The sequence below is a fragment of the Bufo bufo genome, chromosome 5, assembly GCF_905171765.1.
Source record: "Bufo bufo chromosome 5, aBufBuf1.1, whole genome shotgun sequence".
Lineage (NCBI taxonomy): Eukaryota > Metazoa > Chordata > Amphibia > Anura > Bufonidae > Bufo > Bufo bufo.
In genome coordinates this window covers 113,186,655-113,212,960 of record NC_053393.1, presented here as the reverse complement: position 1 = coordinate 113,212,960, position 26,306 = coordinate 113,186,655, and the positions used below count along the sequence as shown (strand labels likewise).

Sequence of the window (26,306 nt, the reverse complement as noted above, 5' to 3'; positions counted from 1 at the left end):
GTGCCAGCCGGTATGAGTGGTGGGCACTGGCAGTGGGCACACTACAGTCAGTGGAAGTCAGCCTGACACACACTGGCAGGCAACTAACCTTAGATTAAAGTGTAAAAATTAAGTGCCTATTTTTTAAGCAAAGTCCTGTGCCACTCGGTATGACAGGGGTGGGCACTGGCAGTGGGCACACTACAGTCAGTTGAAGTCGGCCTGACACACACTAGCAGCAGGCAAGCAGCTGAAATTACATTAAAGTGTAAAAATTAAATGCCTTTTTTAAGCAAAGTCCTGTGCCAGCCGGTATGAGTGGTGGGCACTGGCAGTGGGCACACTACAGTCAGTGGAAGTCAGCCTGACACACACTGGCAGGCAACTAACCTTAGATTAAAGTGTAAAAATTAAGTGCCTATTTTTTAAGCAAAGTCCTGTGCCACTCGGTATGACAGGGGTGGGCACTGGCAGTGGGCACACTACAGTCAGTTGAAGTCGGCCTGACACACACTAGCAGCAGGCAAGCAGCTGAAATTACATTAAAGTGTAAAAATTAAATGCCTTTTTTAAGCAAAGTCCTGTGCAAGCCGGTATGAGTGGTGGGCACTGGCAGTGGGCACACTACAGTCAGTGGAAGTCAGCCTGACACACACTGGCAGGCAACTAACCTTAGATTAAAGTGTAAAAATTAAGTGCCTATTTTTTAAGCAAAGTCCTGTGCCACTCGGGATGACAGGGGTGGGCACTGGCAGTGGGCACACTACAGTCAGTTGAAGTCGGCCTGACACACACTGGCAGGCAACTAACCTTAGATTAAAGTGTAAAAATTAAGTGCCTATTTTTTAAGCAAAGTCCTGTGCCACTCGGGATGACAGGGGTGGGCACTGGCAGTGGGCACACTACAGTCAGTTGAAGTCGGCCTGACACACACTGGCAGGCAACTAACCTTAGATTGAAGTGTAAAAATGAAGTGCCTTTTTTTTAAGCAAAGTCCTGTGCCACACGGGATGACAGGGGTGGGCACTGGCAGTGGGCACACTACAGTCAGTTGAAGTCGGCCTGACACACACTAGCAGCAGGCAAGCAGCTGAAATTACACTAAAGTGTAAAAATTAAATGCCTTTTTTATGCAAAGTCCTGTGCCAGCCGGTATGAGTGGTGGGCACTGGCAGTGGGCACACTACAGTCAGTGGAAGTCAGCCTGACACACACTGGCAGGCAACTAACCTTAGATTAAAGTGTAAAAATTAAGTGCCTTTTTTTAAGCAAAGTCCTGTGCCACACGGAATGACAGGGGTGAGCACTGGCAGTGGGCACACTACAGTCTGTGGGCCTGCAGCTCCTCACACACAGGCAGGCCAGGCAACTGCAATATGTATATAAAGGAAAAAAAAAAAGCAGACTAATGTTGCAGCCCTAAAAAGGGCTTTTTGGGGTGCTGTCAGGACGCTGTCCTTACAGCAGAGATCAGATGAGTCTTTCAGGACTGGAGTGGACACTGAATTCACTAGCCTAGCTATCGATTTCCCAATTAAATCAGCAGCAGTTACAGTCTCCCTCCTCTCACTAAGACTGCAGCTTCAGAATGAATCTAAAATGGATGCTGTGCAGGAGGTGGGAGGGTCTGGGAGGGAGGGTATGCTGCTGATTGGCTGGAATGTGTCTGCTGACTGTGAGGTACAGGGTCAAAGTTTGCTCAATGATGATGTATAGGGGGCGGACCGAACATCGCATGTGTTCGCCCGGCAGAGGCGAACGCGAACAAGCTATGTTCGCCGGGAACTGTTCGCCGTCGGATAGTTCGGGCCATCTCTAGTAACAATAACCCTAGCACATCCGCCTTGGATAAACCTCAGCAATATCGGAGAGAGACAGCCCAATCTCTTGCATCTGTTAAAGCTCCTTTGTGATTACAGTTTTGCTTCAGTTCAAATGTACGTGAAAATTATGTAAAAATGCCTGCTGAAGAGGTGTCTGTGCTCAGAATGCTTAAAAATATATATATTTTTCTAATTAACCAGTAAAGGTATTACCCCCATATTTGTCTTTTTTGACCCAATAGTATTTATCATCAATTGGCAGGAAACAGAAAGTTATGTAGAGGAGATATACACTATTTGCCCAAACTAATGCACCTCCCTACAAACATAAACATAAACAAAATGTAAGAGGGTGGTTGAGGTTCCCTTTTAAAGAAATGATTGCTGAAGTTTGCACATTTTATTTAACTTTTTTGCACAATATATTAAAGGGGCTGGCCACTTTCCATTAACTTTTACCAGCACTATACTCAGCTTAGTATTATATTATGAGGGCACCACTTCGTAGTACAACTGGCTCCAATGGAATCATAGCAATTCTGTCCCAACAATTCTGACCCAAGAGGGGCATGTGATTAGACCCGGCCATCGGTGGCCTCCATTGAGTAACACTGCGCATGCCATAGGTAACCAGCTGATGCGCAGTACCACGTATGCATGTGGCCTTATCTGGCCATACACAAGACAACATAACCAAGCAATCAGGATTGGTTAACAATCCAGTGCTTATAAGGCTCTCCCCACAGTCCTTCAATGTAAGGGCAAAGAAGGGTCTGATACCTATTGTTTGGTATTAGCTTATTGTCCTGTGCCTTTTGAAAGAAACATGCACATTTGTGTGTAATGGAGTAAGCGGTGGGTCAAATAAACTACATATAAGATATGAAAGCCTTAGAGACCAATAAAGAAACAAATAATTTGAAAACGTGATTAGCCGTGCGGAATTCCCTGCCGAATAATCTGATGTTTATACTATGAATAAAGAAAATAAAGAAGAATATGTAGCTAAGGCTCAAACTCCACATGAAAAAGTTTAGTATGTGACATTACAGTTTGTTTTTAGCACTTTGTATAGAAAGGAAAAGCCCTTTCTGTGTGATTCACATAATCAATTAGTAATCGGCTAAAAAACAAAACCATAAGATATGCTGTTATTCCAATAACTCTAATGTAGTGAAATAAAACCAAATGTATCTGTACCCTAAACAATGTAACTCCCTGCTTTACCTGAATTAAAAAGATACTTATGATGAAGTGGCTGCTAAATTAGCATTTTTTTTATCCATGTCAAACCACTATTGAAATTAATGTGACCCCCGAATGCATTAGGTCACATAATTTTAGTATAAATATATTAGAAACAATAGTAAGAGGGGTAGAGATTACATTGCTGAAACACACCCTTGAGTCCTTTTGAACTGTATCTGTGTCCCCATAATGTAGTATATTGAATACTATGGCTGAGCAGGGAGTTACTGGTTCATTGGCCGACCAAAAACTCTTACACGCTACAAGTCACTTCAAGCCTGCGGCCTATGAGGAAACTCGGTGCATGATATGCAGTGATGTCGTTGTGGCCACCACACCGAGCCACGGACAGAGCGGACCACAGACCAGAAGAGGCCTGTAGCCTGAGCTGCTGTGTTCACTGTGGGAAAGGGGTTAGGTGAGTATTAATTTTAGGAGACCCTCTAATTATGACACTAAGGGGACATTTCACCTTTGTGCATGAGGAGGGGGGCACTATCACTATGTAAAGGGAAATAAGGGTGCACTATTACTGTGTGGGGGGCTCTAAGGGGGCAGTAAGGAGCACTATTATTGCCAGAAAGACACTAACGGTGCACTAATACCGTGTGGGGGAACAATTACTATGTGTGGACACAAACTGGGCACTGTTACTATGTACTATGCTTTAAAGGGGTTTTCCGAGACATTGATACTGATGACCTATCCTCAGGATAGATCATCACTATCTGATCAGTTAGGGTCCGACAATCGGGACCCCCGCTGTTCAGCTGTTTGAGAAGGCACAGCCTTCTCGCAACTTACCAAGCACAGTGCCGTACATTGTATAGCAGCTGTGCCCTTTATTGCGCTCTGCCCCATTGAAGTGAAACAGCTGATTGGTGGGAGTCCTGGGTCTCGGACCCCCATCAATCAGATACTGAAGACCTATATTGACCTATCCGCCAGAAGAGCAGGCCCTAAGACCGTTGTAGGACATGCCGTTATTGACAAATCAGGTCCATATTGCCTGTTGTTCTGTGCAGCTTGTCCTAGTGCTGGGTGAGGACACTTGCTGACTACTAAGTGCTAAGAACTGTCCTCTCCCAACACAGCAGTGTTAGGACAGGCAAAGCAGACTTTACAGTGCCGTAGACTTTGCTAAGCAAAGGATGCAGTTGCTAGTGTCTCGGGGGAAAGGTTCCCAGTTTCCTATCCAGAAGAGGAGAATAGGAACCTTTCCCCTGATAACTAATGGCCACATCCTCTGCCCAGTACTGTCAAGATTCGGAAGGGGAGAAGTTCAGTGTGTGCAACCCTTCAAGTCCAGCCAAAGCTTTATAATGGATTTTTTTTTTTAGACCTCCCCTTGAGAAAATCCTATGTACCCCTGGTGTGACCTTAAAGTTAAGCAAAAATATGCATTAATGTATAAAAGTGCATATATATATATATATATATATATATATATATATTTTACTTAACCATAACACTTCATTGTCCTATTTGATAACCTGACTGTACTATTCCATTCCAGTGAATACAGCATACAGTACAGACCAAAAGTTTGGACACACCTTCTCATTCAAAGAGTTTTCTTTATTTTCATGACTATGATGGCATCAAAACTATGAATTAACACATGTGGAATTATATTCATAACAAACAAGTGTGAAACAACTGAAAATATGTCATATTCTAGGTTCTTCAAAGTAGCCACCTTTTGCTTTGATTACTGCTTTGCACACTCTTGGCATTCTCTTGATGAGCTTCAAGAGGTAGTCCCCTGAAATGGTCTTCCAACAGTCTTGAAGGAGTTCCCAGAGATGCTTAGCACTTGTTGGCCCTTTCTCCTTCACTCTGCGGTTCAGCTCACCCCAAACCATCTTGATTGGGTTCAGGTCCGGTGACTTTTGAGGCCAGGTCATCTGGCGCAGCACCCCATCACTCTCCTTCATGGTCAAATAGCCCTTACTTTCAAAGTTTTCCCAATTTTTCGGCTGACTGACTGACCTTCATTTCTTAAAGTAATGATGGCCACTCGTTTTTCTTTACTTTGCTGCTTTTTTCTTGCCATAATACAAATTCTAACAGTCTATTCAGTAGGACTATCAGCTGTGTATCCACCTGACTTCTCCTCAACGCCACTGATGGTCCCAACCCCATTTATAAGGCAAGAAATCCCACTTATTAAACCTGACAGGGCACACCTGTGAAGTGAAAACCATTTCAGGGGACTACCTCTTGAAGCTCATCAAGAGAATGCCAAGAGTGTGCAAAGCAGTAATCAAAGCAAAAGGTGGCTACTTTGAAGAACCTAGAATATGACATATTTTCAGTTGTTTCACACTTGTTTGTTATGTATATAATTCCACATGTGTTAATTCATAGTTTTGATGCCTTCAGTGTGAATCTACAATTTTCATAGTCATGAAAATAAAGATAAACTCTTTGAATGAGAAGGTGTGTCCAAACTTTTGGTCTGTACTGTATATCTTATAATATACTATATATACTATAATTTGAACTGATACGTTGTCAGAAGTATGTACTGTGTCGTGTCATTTGGCTTACAAGGCTAAAGTCAAAGCTGTCCATTTTATCAGCTAAGGCCGCTTGTTACTTCGACTAAAACCCTTCACGATAACATCTTACATTTTACGGCTGCCAGGAAACTAACATCTTTATAGGGCTAAGAGGAAACGTTCATCTAGAAAATCCAGCAATAGACGATTATTGTGCTTGAGAGATTGAGATACTGTGGGATCTGAAATGTGGTTTTGTTATCTAATTCATAGTTATAAAATCAATATAAACTGAACTAATATTGCACAAAGAGCCGCACTGTCCATCTCTTCTATTGAGTAGACACCTAGAGTAAATATCCACAGTGCAGGAAGAAAAAACGGAACCCCTGTATTAATGACTGCTTCAAAAGCTAATAGGCAAAGGGTGTTTCAGTTAAAGGGGTTTTCTGGGAGTTTAATATTGATGGCCAATCCTCAGGATGGCACAACAATATCTGATCGGTGTAGTCCAACAACCGGCACCCCTCCACGTGTGATGCACCCATCTAGTATTAGCCTCTTCCTAGGCTAATGAAGTCACATTCATCAGTCGCATGCCTATTTACAGCTCAGTCCCATTTAAGTGACACTGGGCTGCAATACCAAGCACAGCCGCTATATAATATAGGATACTGTCCTTGGTAAGCTGAGAGGAGGCAGCGGCAGCCTCGTCAAGCAGCTGAGGGTTTTGGTTGTCGGACCCCCACCAATCAGATATTGATGACCCATCCTCTCGGAAAACTTCTTTGAGATGAGATTGAAAGTGTTGGTTTCACAGTTGTTTTGATCATTACATATAGGCACACAAAGCCTGGTTATTGGCAACACTTTTCTTAAGAAAATTTGGTTAATTTGAACCATTCCTTGATCAAAATTTCAGAACACCCCAGAAAATGTATTCCAGAGCTGGAAAAGACTTCTAATGCATTACTAAAAAACTTGGTTAGAACAATAATCTGCAAATGGAGAAAATGCAGGAAATTACCAGGAGAATATTTTGGTGCAGACTTTCAATGTGGTATAGTATTTGTGTCAAAAACACTTTATATTACTTATATAAATATGTACAAATCAATCGGCTCACTGAATCAACTTCAGTGCAAAATAAATGAGTAAAATAAATGAGCCTGTCACAGTATGTACTGTTTATAATAATCAGACCCTATCATATACAGAAAGATAAAAAAAATCTCTAGCTTTATAGAATTTTTTGTTTAGACAAATCTCCTATAAAAGTTTCCTTGATCAATAATCATTTTTGTTCCTAAACATATCCGTCAGATGGTCAACCCTTATGTTAATTCGCAAGCATGCTGTCACTGGTAAATCTTAAGGCTGAGCCTTATTATAGCTAATAGGAAGAAACAAGAACACTTACAAACAATTTTAATCCAGTTTAAAAAGCAATGTCATTTTAGAAATTAGTATGATTTCAAAACAGACTTAATTATTGCATTTTACAATTATAATGAGCACTGATGGCAAACAAAGTTCTCTCCATGTGCATATGTTTACTGTGTGGGTATTGGGCACCCAGCCAAGCTCGGGGGGAGGATGTCCTACTTGTGTGTACAAAGAACCAACACAATATTAATAAGCAAACACAATACTACTCTATGTACTTGTAAATGCGATTTTTATGTATATTTATTTTGAGGACTGTGTATCAAGGCGAAAAAGTCTTGTATTTCCCCAATGTGCAACCTCATAGTAATATGGTAGCCCAAAATGTTTCTTTTAGGTTTATGTGGAAATGGTTTTTTGAGCTTTCAAAAGTGTCCGGACATTCTTGAAAAATTTTGTGGGTTCTGACTGAAAAGCTGCATGGTCAAAAGTGCCAGAGCTATACAGTATTTATTAAATGGGGTTCTGAGAGCCTGTTTCTCAAATGGCCCTTTCAGGTAACCCATGGAGAGAAGGCACTTTCAGCAATATTTACCCTTCCATCGCTCTGCCGATTCTGTGATCCCAGATGGGATCATCTCCCAGCCCGGCTGGCTGTGGGCTCCTGCTCTGATAGCACGACAGATGTGCTCCTCTTTTTTCTGTTCAGTTGCATAATGTAGATGAAGCTGAACAGGACGAAAGAGGAACACATTCGGTCGGAAGTCAGAGTAAGTGCCAGCTGTCAATCGGGTGGTCGTGTCATCTCAGCCGGGATTACAGAATTGGTGGAGTGATGGAAGGGTGAGTACTGCTGAAGGTGTATTCTTTCTATAGGTTAGCTAAAAGGGCCGTTTTAGGTACAGGCTCAGAAATCCCCTTTTAAATGAAGCAGTCTCCGTATCCTGTTTCAGCTAGCCAAATAACACTTGTGAGAATAAAATGGAATGGAGCTCAATAGAAACACATCTTTGCTACATTTCTGAATGTCTATTGTAATTGACTAACTAGTAGACGAGCAGAGCTATTCATTCAAAACTCAATTTTTCTCTTAAAAACACCTCATTGCATGCTTAATTAGGACTTAAATGAGACATCAGTAAGGTTTTCATTATATATGTCAACTCTGTACTTTTCAAAGTCAACCAAGTCTAAAATCTACTTTCCCTTATAAACCTCAAAAATACTTCACTTTTCAGACGAATGCCTTTTGCCCTTCACAAATAGGATATTTGAGTGTACAGGTTATGTAATATACCTGCCCTTTAGCATAAACACAAGTCTATGCACCATTTTCTACAATTTCTGGCATGCCACAGGGATATACCATGCCACAGGGATACTGTCATTGATGATGGTCTGAGTTTTGAGACTTCGAAAGAAGGGGTGAGCACTGGTGAGCACTTTGCACCTTGGGCTCTCAACAGCTTAACTTGGGTCTGATGAAAATGAGTCATGGATTCTAAGGTAAATCTCCCCATACACATAAAAAAGTCAGCTGAATCTGCCAATTTCAGCAGGACCAGTTGACTATCTTATGTGTTGGGGGCCTCCTGACTCCACAGACAGATGTTATTGAAGGAAAGAAAGATCAGGCATGTTGAATTTCCAAACCCTTTTCTTCTGGCAGCAGATAAGCAGCTACCAGTCATCTTCTCTTTGAAAACAGATGGAACTCTCGGTCAAACTAAGCATTCACATATATGGAGTAGTCGGAAAGAATAGCTGTTTGACAGCTATTGAAGGTGTCTGAGCATCTTAATTCTATGGACTTTTTATCTCTCTTTAAAGGAAGCAAAAGAAAAAGATGGTGTTTTTTTTTTTTTTGCCACAATCAGTAGTGAGGCCTATAGAAACAAGAAATATTACCTTTAACGATTATGTTTTAGAAACTGTATTCCCCATGTAATAATTCTGGAGCAGTTTTTCTTATAAATCTGTGCTGTGCCATTCCTTTATTATTACTGCAGAAAGTTTATGAATAAAGGTACAGCTGGGTGTTACCAAATGGGTGTTTCCCTGCACAACTGGTAACATCCAGTTTATTCTTTCTAGAAGAAATAATAGAGCAATGGCACAACACATAAGAATAAATGCACCAGAATTGTTATTGACTGGAGAAAGCAAGTCAGGATTGGTGAGGAGTCCTCTTTAACACTTCACATTTGCCTTTTCTGAATCCATTTAAATTCTAAGTGTGAACTGGACCTTACTGTGTAATTCTTCCATTTCATCTACTTCTTATATTTGTATTCTTTTGTTTGTTCAGCAACCACTAATTATTTCACTTGCAATCATAAGACATAAATGTAACAACTGGGAAGACTGAATGGGTAGGCTTACGTACCGGTGCACTCCACTATTGCACATTATAACATGGCAAGCCCCAAGTCGGTTGGAAAGTTCTGAGGACACCGAGAGCAGTCCAACTCCTGAGGCGCTGCAGGCTGTGTAGGCACAGGCTGCTGTACGCTTAGAGTGAATGAATGAATCCACCAGCCGATACAGTTCATCCAAAGCATTGAGCGGCCTCATCAGCTACAACATGGAAATAAAAGAGAAAGGTAATTTGCTTTCAATACTTGTCGAGAAAAGAACTATGGATATAAAATGGACATTGATCTCATTGCCATGTTCATGGAAGATGATGATTGCTATGTGAAGGTGCATAGAGAGCAACAAATCTTAGGGGTATTAAAGGTCTAAAAGCCCTTCTACTACTGGCACAAAATCACACTGGACCCATGAATACAGGTGGTTTACAATATATGACCTGCCATGTGCATGGTCCAGGAAGGATCTAGGTCCTTCAATCATGCAACAGGAAAGCAAACTAAGGGCTCTTTCACACTTGCGTTGTCCGGATCCGGCGTGCACTCCATTTGCCGGAGGTGCCCGCCGGATCCAGAAAAACGCAAGTGAACTGAAAGCATTTGAAGACCGATCCGTCTTCAAAACGCGTTCAGTGTTACTATGGCACCCAGGACGCTATTAAAGTCCTGGCTGCCATAGTAGTAGTGGGGAGCGGGGGAGCAGTATACTTACAGTCCGTGCGGCTCCCGGGGCGCTCCAGAATGACGTCAGAGCGCCCCATGAGCATGGATCACGTGTCCATGTGATCACGTCATCCATGCGCGCGGGGCGCCCTGACGTCACTCTGAAGCGCCCCGGGAGCCGCATGGACGGTAAGTATACTGCTCCCCCGCTCCCTACTACACTTTACCATGGCAACCAGGACTTTAGCGTCCTGGCAGCCATGGTAACCATTCAGAAAAAGCTAAACGTCGGATCCGGCAATGCGCCGAAACGACGTTTAGCTTAAGGCCGGATCCGGATTAATGCCTTTCAATGGGCATTAATTCCGGATCCGGCCTTGCGGCAAGTGTTCAGGATTTTTGGCCAGAGCAAAAAGCGCAGCATGCTGCGGTCTTTTCTCCGGCCAAAAAACGTTCCGGTCCGGAACTGAAGACATCCTGATGCATCCTGAACGGATTTCTCTCCATTCAGAATGCATTAGGATAAAACTGATCAGGATTCTTCCGGCATAGAGCCCCGACGACGGAACTCTATGCCGGAAGAAAAGAACGCAAGTGTGAAAGGACCCTAAGCCCAATGTAGCCACAGCCTCCTGTTTTCAGCTGACAAAAGACTGCCATGTGGGGATCAGCAGATACTTAGACTAACCAGTCTGGTACCAAAAATCACACAGTTGTTCAGTTCTGTGTTTAGTTTACCATGTCTGCATGTTTTTAAGCTACATAAGTTGTTTCATCGGGATAGGTCATCAATTTCTGATCGGTTGGGGTCGGACTTCCAGCACCCAACTAATTAACTGTTTGAAGAGGCTGTGGTTCTTCACTGACATCTCTTCCTAGGCTAGTGATGTCACATATATTGGTTACAATTAGTAAGGTACAATTGTGTCAAAGAGGTCACTGAGTATATTTTGTTTTCACAAGCCATAAAAACATTGGCAGAAATAATGAGAAAATCTGATCACATTTCTGTAAGTTAATTTTGAAAAATGACCATTTTGAGTTTCCTCATTAAAAGAAAAAAGTTCTCCATATTAATTATGCATCAGACTCCTTTGGATTATACAGTGGGGCAAAAAAGTATTTAGTCAGCCACCAATTGTGCAAGTTCTCCCCACTTAAAAAGATGAGAGAGGCCTGTAATTTTCATCATAGGTATACCTCAACTATGAGAGACAGAATGAGAAAGAAAAAAAAAAATCCAGAAAATCACAAGAATTTATTTGCAAATTATGGTGGAAAATAAGTATTTGGTCAATAACAAAAGTTAATCTCAATACTTTGTTATATACCCTTTGTTGGCAATGACAGAGGTCAAATGTTTTCTGTAAGTCTTCACAAGGTTTTCACACACTGGTGCTGGTATTTTGGCCCATTCCTCCATGCAGATCTCCTCTAGAGCAGTGATGTTTTGGGGCTGTCGCTGGGCAACATGGACTTTCAGCTCCCTCCAAAGGTTTTCCATGGGGTTAAGATCTGGAGACTGGCTAGGCCACTCCAGGACTTTGAAATGCTTCTTACGAAGCCACTCCTTCATTGCCCGGGCAGTTTGTTTGGGATCATTGTCATGCTGAAAGACCCAGCCACGTTTCATCTTCAATGCCCTTGCTGATGGAGGGAGGTTTTCAATTAAAATCTCACGATACATGACCCCATTCATTCTTTCCTTTGCACGGATCAGTCGTCCTGGTCCCTTTGCAGAAAAACAGCTCCAAAGCATGATGTTTCCACCCCCATGCTTCACAGTAGGTATGGTGTTCTTCGGATGCAACTTAGCATTATTTCTCCTCCAAACATGACGAGTTGAGTTTTTACCAAAAAGTTTTACTTTGGTTTCATCTGACAATATGACATTCTCCCAATCCTCTTCTGGATCATCCAAATGCTCTCTAGCAAACTTCAGATGGGCCCGGACATGTACTGGCTTAAGCAGGGGAACACGTCTGGCACTGCAGGATTTGGCAGCGTAGTGTGTTACTGATGGTAGCCTTTGTTACTTTGGTCCCAGTTCTCTGCAGGTCATGCACTAGGTCCCCCTGTGTGGTTCTGTGATTTTTGCTCACCGTTCTTGTGATCATTTTGACCCCACGGGGTGAGACCTTGCGTGGAGCCCCAGATCGAGGGAGATTATCAGTGGTCTTTTATGTCTTCCATTTTCTAATAATTGCTCCCACAGTTGATTTCTTCACACCAAGCTGCTTGCCTATTGCAGATTCAGTCTTCCCAGCCTGGTGCAGGTCTACAATTTTGTTTCTGGTGTCCTTCAACAGCTCTTTGGTCTTGGCCATAGTGGAGTTTGGAGTGTGACTGTTTGAGGTTGTGGACAGGTGTCTTTTATGTTGATAACAAGTTCAAACAGGTGCCATTAATACAGGTAACGAGTGGAGGACAAAGGAGCCTCTTAAAGAAGAAGTTACAGGTCTGTGACAGACAGAAATCTTGCTTGTTTGTAGGTGACCAAATACTTATTTTACCGAGGAATTTACCAATTAATTCATTAGAAAACCTACAATGTGATTTCCTGTATTCTTTCCCCCCATTCTTTTTCTCATAGTTAAAGTGTACCTATGATGAAAATTACAGGCCTCTCTCATCTTTTTAAGTGGGAGAACTTGTACAATTGGTGGCTGACTAAATACTTTTTTGCCCCACTGTATTTACCTATCATGCTGACTTTCTTTTTCTACCAGTCATGAAAGCAGAACATCACTCAAGCATGCTTAAACAATTGATTTTAGGAGCCTGACACACTTATTTATGGGTTTAGACATTTCTCAGTATTAGTTACACATTAAGCTCTGCATATATATAACTTCTTATCAAGTCGTTATTTTTAACTGGGATATTTATATGTTCTCCTTAGCAACATAAATAATTTACCTTATCAATGTATGCAGCTTTAGATGTGTTATTTGGAGGCAGATGTGTCTTATCCAAGTAAAAGGCCCTAGAAAGGAAATGCATCGATTAGACATGAATATACTGAGAGTACTGAGACTGGTTAGGGTTAGATGGTGGCTTGTACTAGTGTAAAATGCTGAATTCTTATCTGTGTCAAAGAGGTGTATACCCGGAGCCACAATTACATATTCTTTCACCTGGGTCAATGCTTCAGTTTGCTGCCCCGTATCTAAATGCCTTGGTTAACACCTATAAGACACAGCCATTTTTTTCCATCTTGACACAGCCTAATTTTGCATATCTGACACGTGCTACTTTATGTGGTAATACTTTTGGAATGCTTTTACTTATCCACATGATTCTGAGATTGTTTTTTAATGAAACATCATAATTCAGGATGGTAAATTTGGGTCAATATGTTTTACTTAAATTTATAAAAAATAGTTTGCAGAAAATTTTGAAAAATTTCTAAATATACATTTCTGTGCTTTTAAAACAAAAAGTGAAACCTCATAAAATAGTTATTAATTAACAATTACCATATGTCTGCTTTGTGTTCGCATCATTTTGTAAATTTAATTACATTTTTTAGGACTTAATATTGATTACCCTGATTCTGCAGTTTACAGAAACATGCCATATGCGGTCATAAACTGCTGTATAGGCACACTGCAGGACTCAGGAGGCATTCATGGAATTCATGAATAACCATGACTCTTCTCAGGTGGCCGTGACTCTTTTCCAGGCCTAGTCTGCAATGATTGTGATGTTGGTTCTCGGCAACCACTTACTTTTAACTTCTAAATGACAGACCACTGAAATTAACTCGCCTGTCTCTACTTTATGCTGCCGTTAGTATGGGCAGCATAAAGTTGATGACAGGTTCCCTTTAACCCCTCAATGTTGTGGTAAAATTTGACCATGGCATCTGAGAAAATGAAAAACCTGGGAGAGAGCTCTCGTGGCTGGAAAGGCTCCCTGTCTATCGATCATGGAAATAATTGGATAAAACTGGAAGCCCTAGTCTCGCTGAAGAAACCAGGGCTTTCAGAGTTGTAGTTCCTATGGAGTTCTGCAGGTGACAGGGCTCCATAACAGCACAGCAATAAAGCATTGAATTGCTTTACCAATTTAATGCAATCTATTGCAGAAACAATTTAATGGGGTAACTTAAAAAAGGTAGAAAAGTAAAAAATATACTTATTCAAATCACCCCCTATTATAATTCCTCAGAATAAAAATAAATAAACAATCAAAGTCAAAGTGTCTGATTCGCCTTTTTTTTATGAATCCGGGAAGGCCGGGAGTGAAAAATTGCCCAATAAGGAAAGGGTTAAGCTTCTGAAAAACTGTCAACAATCTCTCTGTACCTCATCTGGTGAAATATCATCTTTATGCTTGTGCCCATTTGGGTTTTTGTGTTTCCAGTCAGGAACATATCGGAGCCCCTAATGCACCACGTCACGGTGTCTCAGCACGCATGGGGTCCTACCACCCTGTTCAGACCCTGTTCACACACCACGGGCAGTTAAGTGGTAGGAACCCATGCGTGCTGAGACACAGTGACGTGGTGCATGAGGGGTTCCGATATGTTCCTGACTGGAAGATATTGGCAAAGTTCTCAGCTTTTAACATCGGCCTGAGGAATTAGCTAGTATTGTCAGTTGCGTATCATTTTGGTGCATTTTTTGCAGTGATTTGAGGTAAATCCACACCTGGCAGTGCTGGCTGGTTATTATGCCTGGCAAAACCCGGTCTGGAACATGGGGAGTAGTCACCACCCCAGCACTTTGACTACTCCTAGTAAGAGACGTCCCGGATCAGCTATGACAGCCATGCTAAATCTCAAGGTGTCAATTAGCAATAGCTGCTGCTGACACATAAAATACCAGCTCTTACTTCACTGAGGCCAGGAACCTTGGTGACACATACCTTCCATCCACGATGATTCCAGGTACCTTCTTACAATATATATATATATATATATATATATATATAAACACGGGATCCACCATTCAAAATAGGAGATATCACAGCTCTCCCATAGAAGTCAGCTCCTGTCCATTGTGTCTATAGCCATGTGGCTATTGTAAAGCATATCGCTAAATGCTGTTATGACCAAATAATCATTTTCAGGAAATTGATTAATAAAATCTAATTAGAAAAAAAAGGGTATGTATGTGTATGTGTATAGTTTACACACTCCCTTTGCGTTAAAATTTATTTGGAAAAGTAACCCCTTAAATTGCTTTTTGATCACATTATTGTGGCAGAGTTTTCCAATCCATGCCAAAAGTGTGTAGGGGCACTCTATACAGCCATTTTGATCTGGATATAAGTGGAGGTCTTTGATCACAGCCTTTACTAATGTAATCCCCTAATATGTATTTATGACGCAACACAAGATCATTTTGATTGCATTTCCCTTTGAGATCAGCAGTGACATCCATATAGTAATATGCATTAAGCAATAAATAGCAGCAAACCAAATCATTCTAAAATGTTACTGTATTCTTAAAACAAAAAGTTAATCTCCTGAATAGTGATGGACGAACATTGGCCGGGAAGGTTCGTGAACACGATCGTGCGAATGCGCTCAAAAGTTCGTGAACCGCAAGTTTGCGGCGGGCCCCATTCACTTTAAAGAGGACCTTTCATCGGTCCAAACATTGTAAGATAATTATCAGGCTACATAGAGCGGCGCCCAGGGATCTCACTGCACTTACTATTATCCCCGGGCGCCGCTCCGTTCGCCCGCTGTGTCCTCCAGTATCTTCACTGAATTGGTTCTACTAGGCGGAGTCTGCCCTGTTTCACCCTGGCGGTTGCTTCTCTCAGGCTGTAGCGCTGTCCAATCGCAGCGCAGAGCTTACAGCCTGGGAGAGAAAAAAAACTCTTACAGAGCTTACAGCCTGGGAGAAGGAACGCCCAGGGTGAAACAGGGCAGACTCCTCCCAGTATAACCAATTCAGTGAAGATACTGGAGGGCATAGCAGGAGAACGGAGCGGCGCCCAGGGATAATAGTAAGTCCAGTGAGATCCCTGGGCGCCTCTCTATGTAGCCTGATAATTATCTTACAATGTTTGGACCGATGAAAGGTCCTCTTTAATGGCAGGCGAACCTGAAAAAGCTTCAGCTCATATTTGCAGCCACCAAATAGTTAGTAGAAGTGCACAAATTGCCCCACAACATGGACAGTGACATACTAGAGGGGGATCAATTACAAAAATTCCAACAAAAAATATGTATTAAGATACATATTTAAGATAATTTCAGGGGACATTTTTACGCGTCTTAAAGAGAAATTCTCTGAAACGTGCCCTATTGGAGCCTACAAAATGTTTATTTTAGGCCACAGGAGTAACTGGCCTTAAAAATTAGGCATTCACTTGATATAAAAGAAATTGTGATTATGTGGCTTGAGGTACATTATGCGTTCAATGGATAAAACGTTTCACTTTTTTGGGGGAGCAACTGGTATATGACACCAGTAGAAATTATTTGTTCCAATGTCGTTTATCCCTATCTGTAGCTGAGGTAATGCAGCTAAATCGCAAACAAATGCTGCACTACCCAAATGCACTATATACAAAGTATATTATTGGTATATAACACCCATGCATCAATCAGTTCTTTTAGGGGGCAACTGGTATTTCACACCAGTAGAAATTATTTGTTCCAATGTCGTTTGGCACTCTGTGTAGCTGCAGTATCACAGCAGAACGGCACAACTGCTGCTCAATAAAAATGCACTATAATATACTTTATCTGTTAGAAAGTATATTATAAGTATATTACACCCCTCAGTATATCACACCTATCGATAGCACACCTATACCAGTCCTTAAAAGGACTTTTGTGGCCTTATTAGCTAGCGATTTGTGACCCTAACAGTCTGTCCCTGCTCCACACAGCAACCTCTCCCTACACTGGCAAAAGACTGAATGTAAAATGACGGCCAGATCGGGTTTATTTATAAGGTGGGGGGGGTGTCCATGTGCTGAAACGTCTCAATTGGCTGTCCTGTAGCACCTTATGGATGTGTCATAGGTCAAAGTTTTTTACAATGTAAAAGAATATGGCGCCGGCGGACATCCCCTTATGTTCGCCCGTTCGGAGAATCGCGAACGAGCATAGTTCGCCGCAAAATGATCGTCATTCAAACCGCAAGGCCTTCTCTACTCCTTAACACTACACCAGCTATTTTACAGTGGGACACGTTATGGACGGAGAATACATTTCTGCACACTTTATTTAATTACAAGGAGTTTACGCTACTAGTTAATCACATTTTATGAGAAATTCCTAATGGAAATGCTGGCTTCATGCCAATATCGACTAGTGAATAAGAACTGGTTCCTGAAAGTGTTTTTATAATAGTAAAACAATGGGTAGCTTAAAGCAGCAGTGATCTCTTTTCATCTAAAGTGCGATGCTTGTTTCTACAGCTTTGTTCAGTTTTGGTTGTAATTAACAAAGGATTTATATAATATTAAGGGGTCTTTCCCAGTGGGGCAACATTTTTAGTAAAGGGTTCAGAGTGGGTTAAAAACATTATAGAATTGATTCTCCTACCCTCACTGATCCTCCCACCTATCTTGTTCTGATGCTTACCTAGCTCCCTCTGGTCTCTAATTTCTGTCCTGAGCTTGGTGCACAGAAAATAGAAGTAGGTGAACACTTAGGAAATCCTTGACCACTGCAGTGACCTGCCTTAGCTAGTGATTGGATGAGCAGTCCTTTCCTAGCTTTTTATAGGTGACAAATCCTCTTCAATCTAAAAATGATGCAGTGCATTTAGAAAGTCTTCATCAGACCCTTTCACTTTTTTCTCATTTTATGTTGCAGCCTTGTGCTAAAAAAAAAAAAAAAATCAAGTTTCTCTCCATCATTCTGCACTCAATCCTCCATAATGAAAAGGTGAAATCAGAATGTTTGAAATCTTTGCCAATTTCTTGAAAGGGAAAAACTAAAATCTTGCGAAATATTCAGACCCTTTCTTCAGTAGTTAGTTGAAGCACCTTTGGCAGTGATTACTGCCTCCAGGTCTTCTTGGATATGATGCCACAATGTTTGCACACCTGGATTTGGGGATTTTCTGCCATTCTTCTCTGCAGATCCTCTCAAGTTCTGTCAGGTTGGATGGTGACTATTGGTTGACATCCATTTTCAGGTCTGTACAGAGATACTCGATTGTGTTCAAATCAGGGCTCTGGCTGGGCCACTGAAAGACATTTACAAAGTTGTCCCTAAGGCACTTCTGTGTTTTGGCTGTGTGCTTAGGGTCATTGTGTTGCTGGAAGGTGAACATTTGACACAATCTGAGGTTCAGAGCATTTTGGATCAGGTTTTCATTAAGAATATCTTTGTACCTTGCTCCATCCAGCTTCCCCTCAACCCTGACCAGTCTCCCTGTCCCAGCCACTGAAAAACACCCCTGAAGCATGACACTGCTGCCACCACTATGCTTAACTGCAGGGATGGTATTGGGCCGTCCCTGGTTTCCTCCAAACATGACACTTAGAACTGAGGCCAAAAAGTTCAATCTTGGTTTCATCAGACCAGATGGCACTTGTTGGACTTTCCTGGGTGCTATGAAGCCTTCTTCCTACTGCAATTGAACCTTTCACCTTGAAGTTCTTGATCTTGATGATGCAATAAATGGTTGATTTAGGTGCAGTCTTACAAGCAGCAATGACCTTTCCTATGAATCTCTTTTGACGCAAAGCAATGATGACTGCACATGTTTCCTTGGAGGTAACCATGGTTAACAGAAGACGACAATGAGTTCAAGCACCAGCCCCACTTTTAAACCAACCAGTCTGCTCTTCTAATTCAATCAGCATGACAGAATGATTTCACCTGTCTTGTGTAATGCAAGGCACCAACTAAACAGACCAGTGAGGATGAAGTCAAAGGGGTTTATTAACAAAATAAACAAAGTCCAGGTAAACTTCACTGGGCAAATATCCAGCAAACAAAAAACGAAGGAAAGCCAGGAGTAGTCCCGATCCGTGCATACGTTTCTGTGCAACTTGCCAGGTAAACGGATGCGTCACGGAAAGTCCCAGGTCCTGGGTTCTACTGGAACGGCAAACTTCATTTAGTAGCTAGCAGTACTGACCTGCACCTGGATAAGGAAGGATAACAGTGGGCACTGACCGACCTGGGAGGCCACCTTTTATGTGCCTGCTAACAAATCCCAGAGCGCCAAGTGTCCACTCCCCATAGGTCATGATCCTGCCCTACACCTGTGTACAAGGCTTTGGTCGGTCATTAGTCAATTAGGCTAACGCCGGCCACCTAATCTACTTTGAACTTGCGGCCAGGTGCTATTCCCTTCGCTGGTCGGAGAAGCGCATAAGAAGCTTGTACGCGCGACCGCGTATCCCCTTTCGAACCCGTTTTTGAACGTAAATGCGGATGTACGACAGGCTCTGCGAGAGTGTGCGAGCGCGTCAACATGGACACCGGAATGGAATCTGCAATAGGCCCCGGAGACAAGCTCGGCCGCAACATACTGCCACTAGCCCGGCCAAGCTGTCCCCGAAAGCCATGCAGTCTTCCCCTCCAGCGTACTTGCAAATGCATCCCCACGTCGGTTCGCAAAGGGGTCGGAGCTGGTGTATCAATGGAGACACGCGTAACCTGTCCCGCAGCTCCACAAGGACCCTTTTTGGTCACACGTTAGCATCTCATCTTGTGGCAGGGCTGAAATGCAGTGTTAATGGGGTTTTAGGTTTTAAGTTCATTTTCTAGGCAAGAAATGACTTTACCATTAATTACAATTCCTCTGATCACTCTTCATAACAATTTAGAGTTAATGCAAATAAAAACCGAAGCAGTAAACTTTCTGAAAACCAAAATTTGTGTCAGTCTCAAAACTTTTGGCCATGACTATAGAAGCACAAGCTCCCCAGCTACAGCAGATAAACTTCTCAGGATTCAGAGCCAATTTCCAGTCAGCAATGTGCATCCAGGAGATTCTTTTTAAAATTTGTCATATATTTACATATACCATTAAATGACTTGGTGACAGAAATGTAATAAAATAAGAAGGCCGTTCCCTGTAGGGGGCTTCATGAGCTGCCCATACACTAGATTATTAGGCATTGGCAGCATTCCATAACAGTTGACAAATGAACGGATATGAACAATTCTCCTCGGGACAAATCGATTTTATAATAGGAAATTGTATGCTTATAGTAGTGCAGTGAAGTCTAGATAGTAAGTATTCTGATGGATAGTGAATGTTTAGAGGAGTTATAATACTCTAAGCTATTCCTAATTAAGGAGCTGTATACTGCTCTTGCATGGTGGTACTATGGGTCTAGAAATCATTGAGCACAACAAGCTGACCACTATACACCATATCTTTTTATCCTCTGCTCCCAATGATTTACAAGCAATTTTAGACTGTCCTTTTCTTTCATTATGATCACTACTCAGTCGTAAATCTCACTCAAATTGGGACCCTTAAATGTTGGGCCCATAGCAGCTGCAATGTCTTCTACCCTCAAGGCCCTGAGGTTCTTAGTTATGGGAAAATATTAAAACTACATTATATATACACTGCTCAAAAAAATAAAGGGAACACTTAAACAACACAATGTAACTCCAAGTCAATCACACTTCTGTGAAATCAAACTGTCCACTTAGGAAGCAACACTGAGTGACAATCAATTTCACATGCTGTTGTGCAAATGGGATAGACAACAGGTGGAAATTATAGGCAATTAGCAAGACACCCCCAATAAAGGAGTGGTTCTGCAGGTGGTGACCACAGACCACTTCTCAGTTCCTATGCTTCCTGGCTGATGTTTTGGTCACTTTTGAATGCTGGCGGTGCTTTCACTCTAGTGTTAGCATGAGACGGAGTCTACAACCCACACAAGTGGCTCAGGTAGTGCAGCTTATCCAGGATGGCACATCAATTCGAGCTGTGGCAAGAAGGTTTGCTGTGTCTGTCAGCGTAGTGTCCAGAGCATGGAGGCGCTACCAGGAGATAGGCCAGTACATCAGGAGACGTGGAGGAGGCTGTAGGAGGGCAACAACCCAGCAGCAGGACCGCTACCTCCGCCTTTGTGCAAGAAGGAACAGGAGGAGCACTGCCAGAGCCCTGCAAAATGACCTCCAGCAGGCCACAAATGTGCATGTGTCTGCTCAAACGGTCAGAAACAGACTCCATGAGGGTGATATGAGGGCCTGACGTCCACAGGTGGGGGTTGTGCTTACAGCCCAACACCGCGCAGGACGTTTGGTATTTGCCAGAGAACACCAAGATTGGCAAATTCGCCACTGGCGTCCTGTGCTCTTCACAGATTAAAGCAGGTTCACACTGAGCACATGTGACAGACGTGAAAGAGTCTTGAGACGCCATGGAGAACGTTCTGCTGCCTGCAACATCCTCCAGCATGACCGGTTTGGCATTGGGTCAGTAATGGTGTGGGGTGGCATTTCTTTGGAGGGCCGCACAGCCCTCCATGTGCTCGCCAGAGGTAGCCTGACTGCCATTAGGTACCGAGATGAGATCCTCAGACCCCTTGTGAGACCATATGCTGGTGCGGTTGGCCCTGGGTTCCTCCTAATGCAAGACAATGCTAGACCTCATGTGGCTGGAGTGTGTCAGCAGTTCCTGCAAGACGAAGGCATTGATGCTATGGACTGGCCCGCCCGTTCCCCAGACCTGAATCCAATTGAGCACATCTGGGACATCATGTCTCGCTCTATCCACCAACGTCACGTTGCACCACAGACTGTCCAGGAGTTGGCAGATGCTTTAGTCCAGGTCTGGGAGGAGATCCCTCAGGAGACCGTCCGCCACCTCATCAGGAGCATGCACAGGCGTTGTAGGGAGGTCATACAGGCACGTGGAGGCCACGCACACTACTGAGCCTCATTTTGACTTGTTTTAAGGACATTAAATCAAAGTTGGATCAGCCTGTAGTGTGTTTTTCCACTTTAATTTTGAGTGTGACTCCAAATCCAGACCTCCATGGGTTGAAAAATTTGATTTTGTGTGATTTTGTTGTCAGCACATTCAACTATGTAAAGAACAAAGTATTTCAGAAGAATATTTAATTAACTCAGATCTAGGATGTGTTATTTTTGTGTTCCCTTTATTTTTTTGAGCAGTGTATATATATATATATATATATATATATATGTACAGTACAGACCAAAAGTTTGGACACACCTTCTCATTCAAAAAGTTTTCTTTATTTTCATGACTATGAAGGCATCAAAACTATGAATTAACACATGTGGAATTATATACATAACAAACAAGTGTGAAGCAACTGAAAATATGTCATATTCTAGGTTCTTCAAAGTAGCCACCTTTTGCTTTGATTACTGCTTTGCACACTCTTGGCATTCTCTTGATGAGCTTCAAGAGGTAGTCCCCTGAAATGGTCTTCCAACAGTCTTGAAGGAGTTCCCAGAGATGCTTAGCACTTGTTGGCCCTTTTGCCTTCACTCTGCGGTCCATCTCACCCCAAACCATCTCGATTGGGTTCAGGTCCGGTGACTGTGGAGGCCAGGTCATCTGGCGCAGCACCCCATCACTCTCCTTCATGGTCAAATAGCCCTTACTTTCAAAGTTTTCCCAATTTTTCGGCTGACTGACTGACCTTCATTTCTTAAAGTAATGATGGCCACTCGTTTTTCTTTACTTAGCTGCTTTTTTCTTGCCATAATACAAATTCTAACAGTCTATTCAGTAGGACTATCAGCTGTGTATCCACCTGACTTCTCAACGCAACTGATGGTTCCAACCCCATTTATAAGGCAAGAAATCCCACTTTTTAAACCTGACAGGGCACACCTGTGAAGTGAAAATCATTTCAGGGGACTACTTCTTGAAGCTCATCAAGAGAATGCCAAGAGTGTGCAAAGCAGTAATCAAAGCAAAAGGTGGCTACTTTGAAGAACCTAGAATATGACATATTTTCAGTTGTTTCACACTTGTTTGTTATGAATATAATTCCACATGTGTTAATTCATAGTTTTGATGCCTTCAGTGTGAATCTACAATTTTCATAGTCATGAAAATAAAGAAAACTCTTTGAATGAGAAGGTGTGTCCAAACTTTTGGTCTGTACTGTATATAACCTATAGTATAAACATATGTAAATGGCCGGTACAAAAATATGGTGAAAATCCTTTATATATGTAAAATCCCCTCAAAAGACAAGGGACACTGCCTCCATCTGGAGAAGAAAAAGTTCATTCTCCAAAGGCAATAAGGCTTCTTCACCATAAGAATGGTCAATCTGTGGAATAGTCTACCTCATGAGGTGGTAAGGTTTTTTTAACGGCTTAAAAAAGTATTGGATGAAATCTTAGAATTAAATAGCATTAATGCTTATAAAAATGTGTTTGGGTCTCACTATCCTTCTCCTTCTCTTAATTCACATCCCCAGTTTCCCATGCATAGGTTGAACTTGATGGACTTATTTATTTTCAACAGTATTATGTAACTATCTAATGCATATCTGTAATCCTGAAATGTAAATGAGCCCAAGTTTGTACCTATAGAATCCAATCTCAAATGTACGTTAAATAATCTAAACATAACTAAAACCATGAGAATCCGGTTTAATTCTGTGATACCAACAATATTTCCTAAGCAACCATGTTCCTGAATTATGCCAAATACATAGGCTTCATACAGAGCCCAGGAATATTCTCTAATCAGAGCTATAAATCTTAGCCAGGGTACATCTGATTTATTCGGGACTGGACTACATGTCATAAAATACTCCATGCTATGTATAAATACATAAATGTCCCTCATCTATTCACTGCTCTCACTGGCATTTTATCAAGACTAAGTGAATCCATGGGTTTTATAATCTCATTCTGAGTGCATTAAGGGGATTACTTTCAGGAGTCATAAGCAAATTAATTGTAAAGATTTCTTCCACTTCGGCTTTTAATTTAAAAGAATCATTTTTATTGTTTCTCAAACTCTGAAGACATTCATTTGTTTCAAAAATGTTACCTAATCAGAAGAGCAGCATCCTTGACATGCATTTAGAGCTTCTCATGGGACCTATTTGAGACTAAAGAAGCCGGCGTCACATTCGAAGCCACCGGGGAACAGCTCTCCTCTTGTCATCTTGTGCATTTCATTAGGAACGTTCACGCTATGTTCAACTCTTATTAATTATTCATGTTTAATCTTTACCAGAACCTTAGCCAACAACCTAATCTAGAAGCTTGTAGCCCATTGGGATCACTCAAAGCCAAAATCTTAAAGAGAGGCTCACCAATGGTAATTATTTCATACAAAAATGTTCCATATTACTAAGTCATAATAATGAAAATGATGTGAAATTGTTGAATGTAATAATTTCTGTGCTGCAATAGCTGACTCTGCCCATGGACCAATATGGCGCTGGACAGTATGCAATTTTTTTTAAAATCTTGGGCAACCTCTTTAGGTGTAGCAGTTAGTAGATGTATGGTGTACAATGCTGTATTCTAAGTAAATCTTTATGGACATTTTACAGTGACCCACCATTTATAGTCATCAATAATATCTTCTTTTTGCTCTCCATAGTACGTTAGAAGTGTTGTGTAAGACTACAGGTGAGTGGCATATTGGCAGAATGTTCTATACAGATTGTTGGCCTGATGCATTGTAGTATTGCCAGAAACTTCCCAGTTAATCCAAATGGCTATATTCTTGCTACATTCTTTGATTTTATTTTTTTGGCAGAATTCATTAGGAGAAATGTGGACGGAGAGTTCTTTCCGCAGCAGAGAACTGAACTAATGTTCCAATGTTTGGAAGATTTCATTCACATTGCTCAATTGACCTTTATCATTTGTACATGGACATCCTACCCCCAGACCTCTACTGAACATCAGATCAAAGAGGCAGGAATCAGTCCATGTTACAGGGCCTGCTTCTTATTTATGTAAATGGACTGAACTGCAGAACCAGACACAGCCTCGGATATATGTACTTTGCCTCACTGGGGGAGAGTTACTAATCAAAATGTGCAAAGAAAATAACCATACTGCATACTTACTTTACACCACATTAATTATTTCTATCATTCCTATCTCAGACTTTTAGTTCTGAGAAAAGCCAAGTGCTGTTGCTTGGCTGTCCTCTGAGCTTCCATAGAATTGGATAGAGAAAGACACGAATGCGCGGCCACCTCCCCATACATCGCAGCCGGCAAACAGGGGCAATTTTTTAGATACATGTGAGTCCCAGAAGTGGAACACGCATCTATCCAACTTTTATGGCATATCCTGTGGATGATCACCATGTTATTCGTGCAACAAATATAACAAAGGGTATGTGACATTTTGTAAATTTGTTGCAAAAAATAACCAAACCAAGCAGACACCAAAGAAAAGTTGAAAATGTGCCTCTGGATACATTATCCCCTAGGTTTACACTGATTAGACAGTATTAGTAAATCCATCCCAGTCTGTTGATCAGTGGGAGCTGGGAGACTAACCACATATTCTGTAGGAGATTGATACATAGGTCCTTAGTTGTTTATTTTCTACTATACAGGTTGATGATCAGGAACGAATGATGAATGCTTGTTTTGGGCAAAAGGACCCTAACATTGTAAAGGGGGCATGTGAGACATTCTTTCATTATTCCAAACATCATATGAATGTTTCTTTATAGTACAAGTACAGACCATACACAAATTTTTTGATATTGACCCAAATTCAATTTTGCTTACATCAGAGTTTACTTTTTCAGGAAACATTTTGTATAAAGTGAATAGAAAAAAGGGTTAAGGAGACCACTTACTAACTTAGCGCCAGGTCCCTGCCAATGACTACGTGTGTTCAGAAGTGACAAGTCTGAATTGTCTCGATTTTACTACAGGTTTACCAGCACTTAGTCATGCTGAAACATCAGAAGAGCACAGCATCTAAATGGCTGAGGAGGAGAGAAATCCACTGAAGAACTCACCGCAGTTTCTGATTGTACTGTTTAACTTTCTCCAGTGAAGCGGCATTAATCTGGGCCTGAAACTCCTCAATAGAAACATTGTCCTTGTAATAATAGCCATCCATACTCTCCAGAGCTGAAATAGGAAGAGATATTGCACTCAGTTTATTTTCCATTGTAGCCTGGAACATTGCATACTATTCTGATTTTAGAGTCTGTGTGATTTAACAAAACAGGTGAGAACCCATCAAATGAAGGATCATTAGAAAGGGTCATCAGGGACAGTAAGATATTGAATGAAATAACCCCGGTGTATATGCTGAATGTTTTTATAGACCCCTTCTGTGGCCCATCCTCTGGACATCAACTAGGCAGGTATATGTAAGCAGGGTCAGACTGGCCCACCAGAGTACCTCTGGTGGTCCAGCCCTAATGGGACCCAAAGTTTCAAGAATA

General features: G+C 41.8%; 1 protein-coding gene across 2 annotated transcripts in view; it reads right to left on the bottom strand.

The window, feature by feature from the left end:
* The window catches only part of PREX2 (phosphatidylinositol-3,4,5-trisphosphate dependent Rac exchange factor 2), a 430,245-nt gene that overhangs the window by 76,783 nt on the left and 327,156 nt on the right, over positions 1–26,306 (bottom strand). For both annotated transcript variants that reach the window (XM_040432527.1, XM_040432528.1), the window contains exons 35-37: positions 25,872–25,986; positions 12,895–12,961; positions 9,327–9,517 (exon numbers count right to left, since the gene is read on the bottom strand). In XM_040432527.1, the coding sequence (XP_040288461.1) occupies positions 9,327–9,517; positions 12,895–12,961; positions 25,872–25,986 (373 nt within the window). The remainder of the gene's footprint in view (positions 1–9,326; positions 9,518–12,894; positions 12,962–25,871; positions 25,987–26,306) is intronic.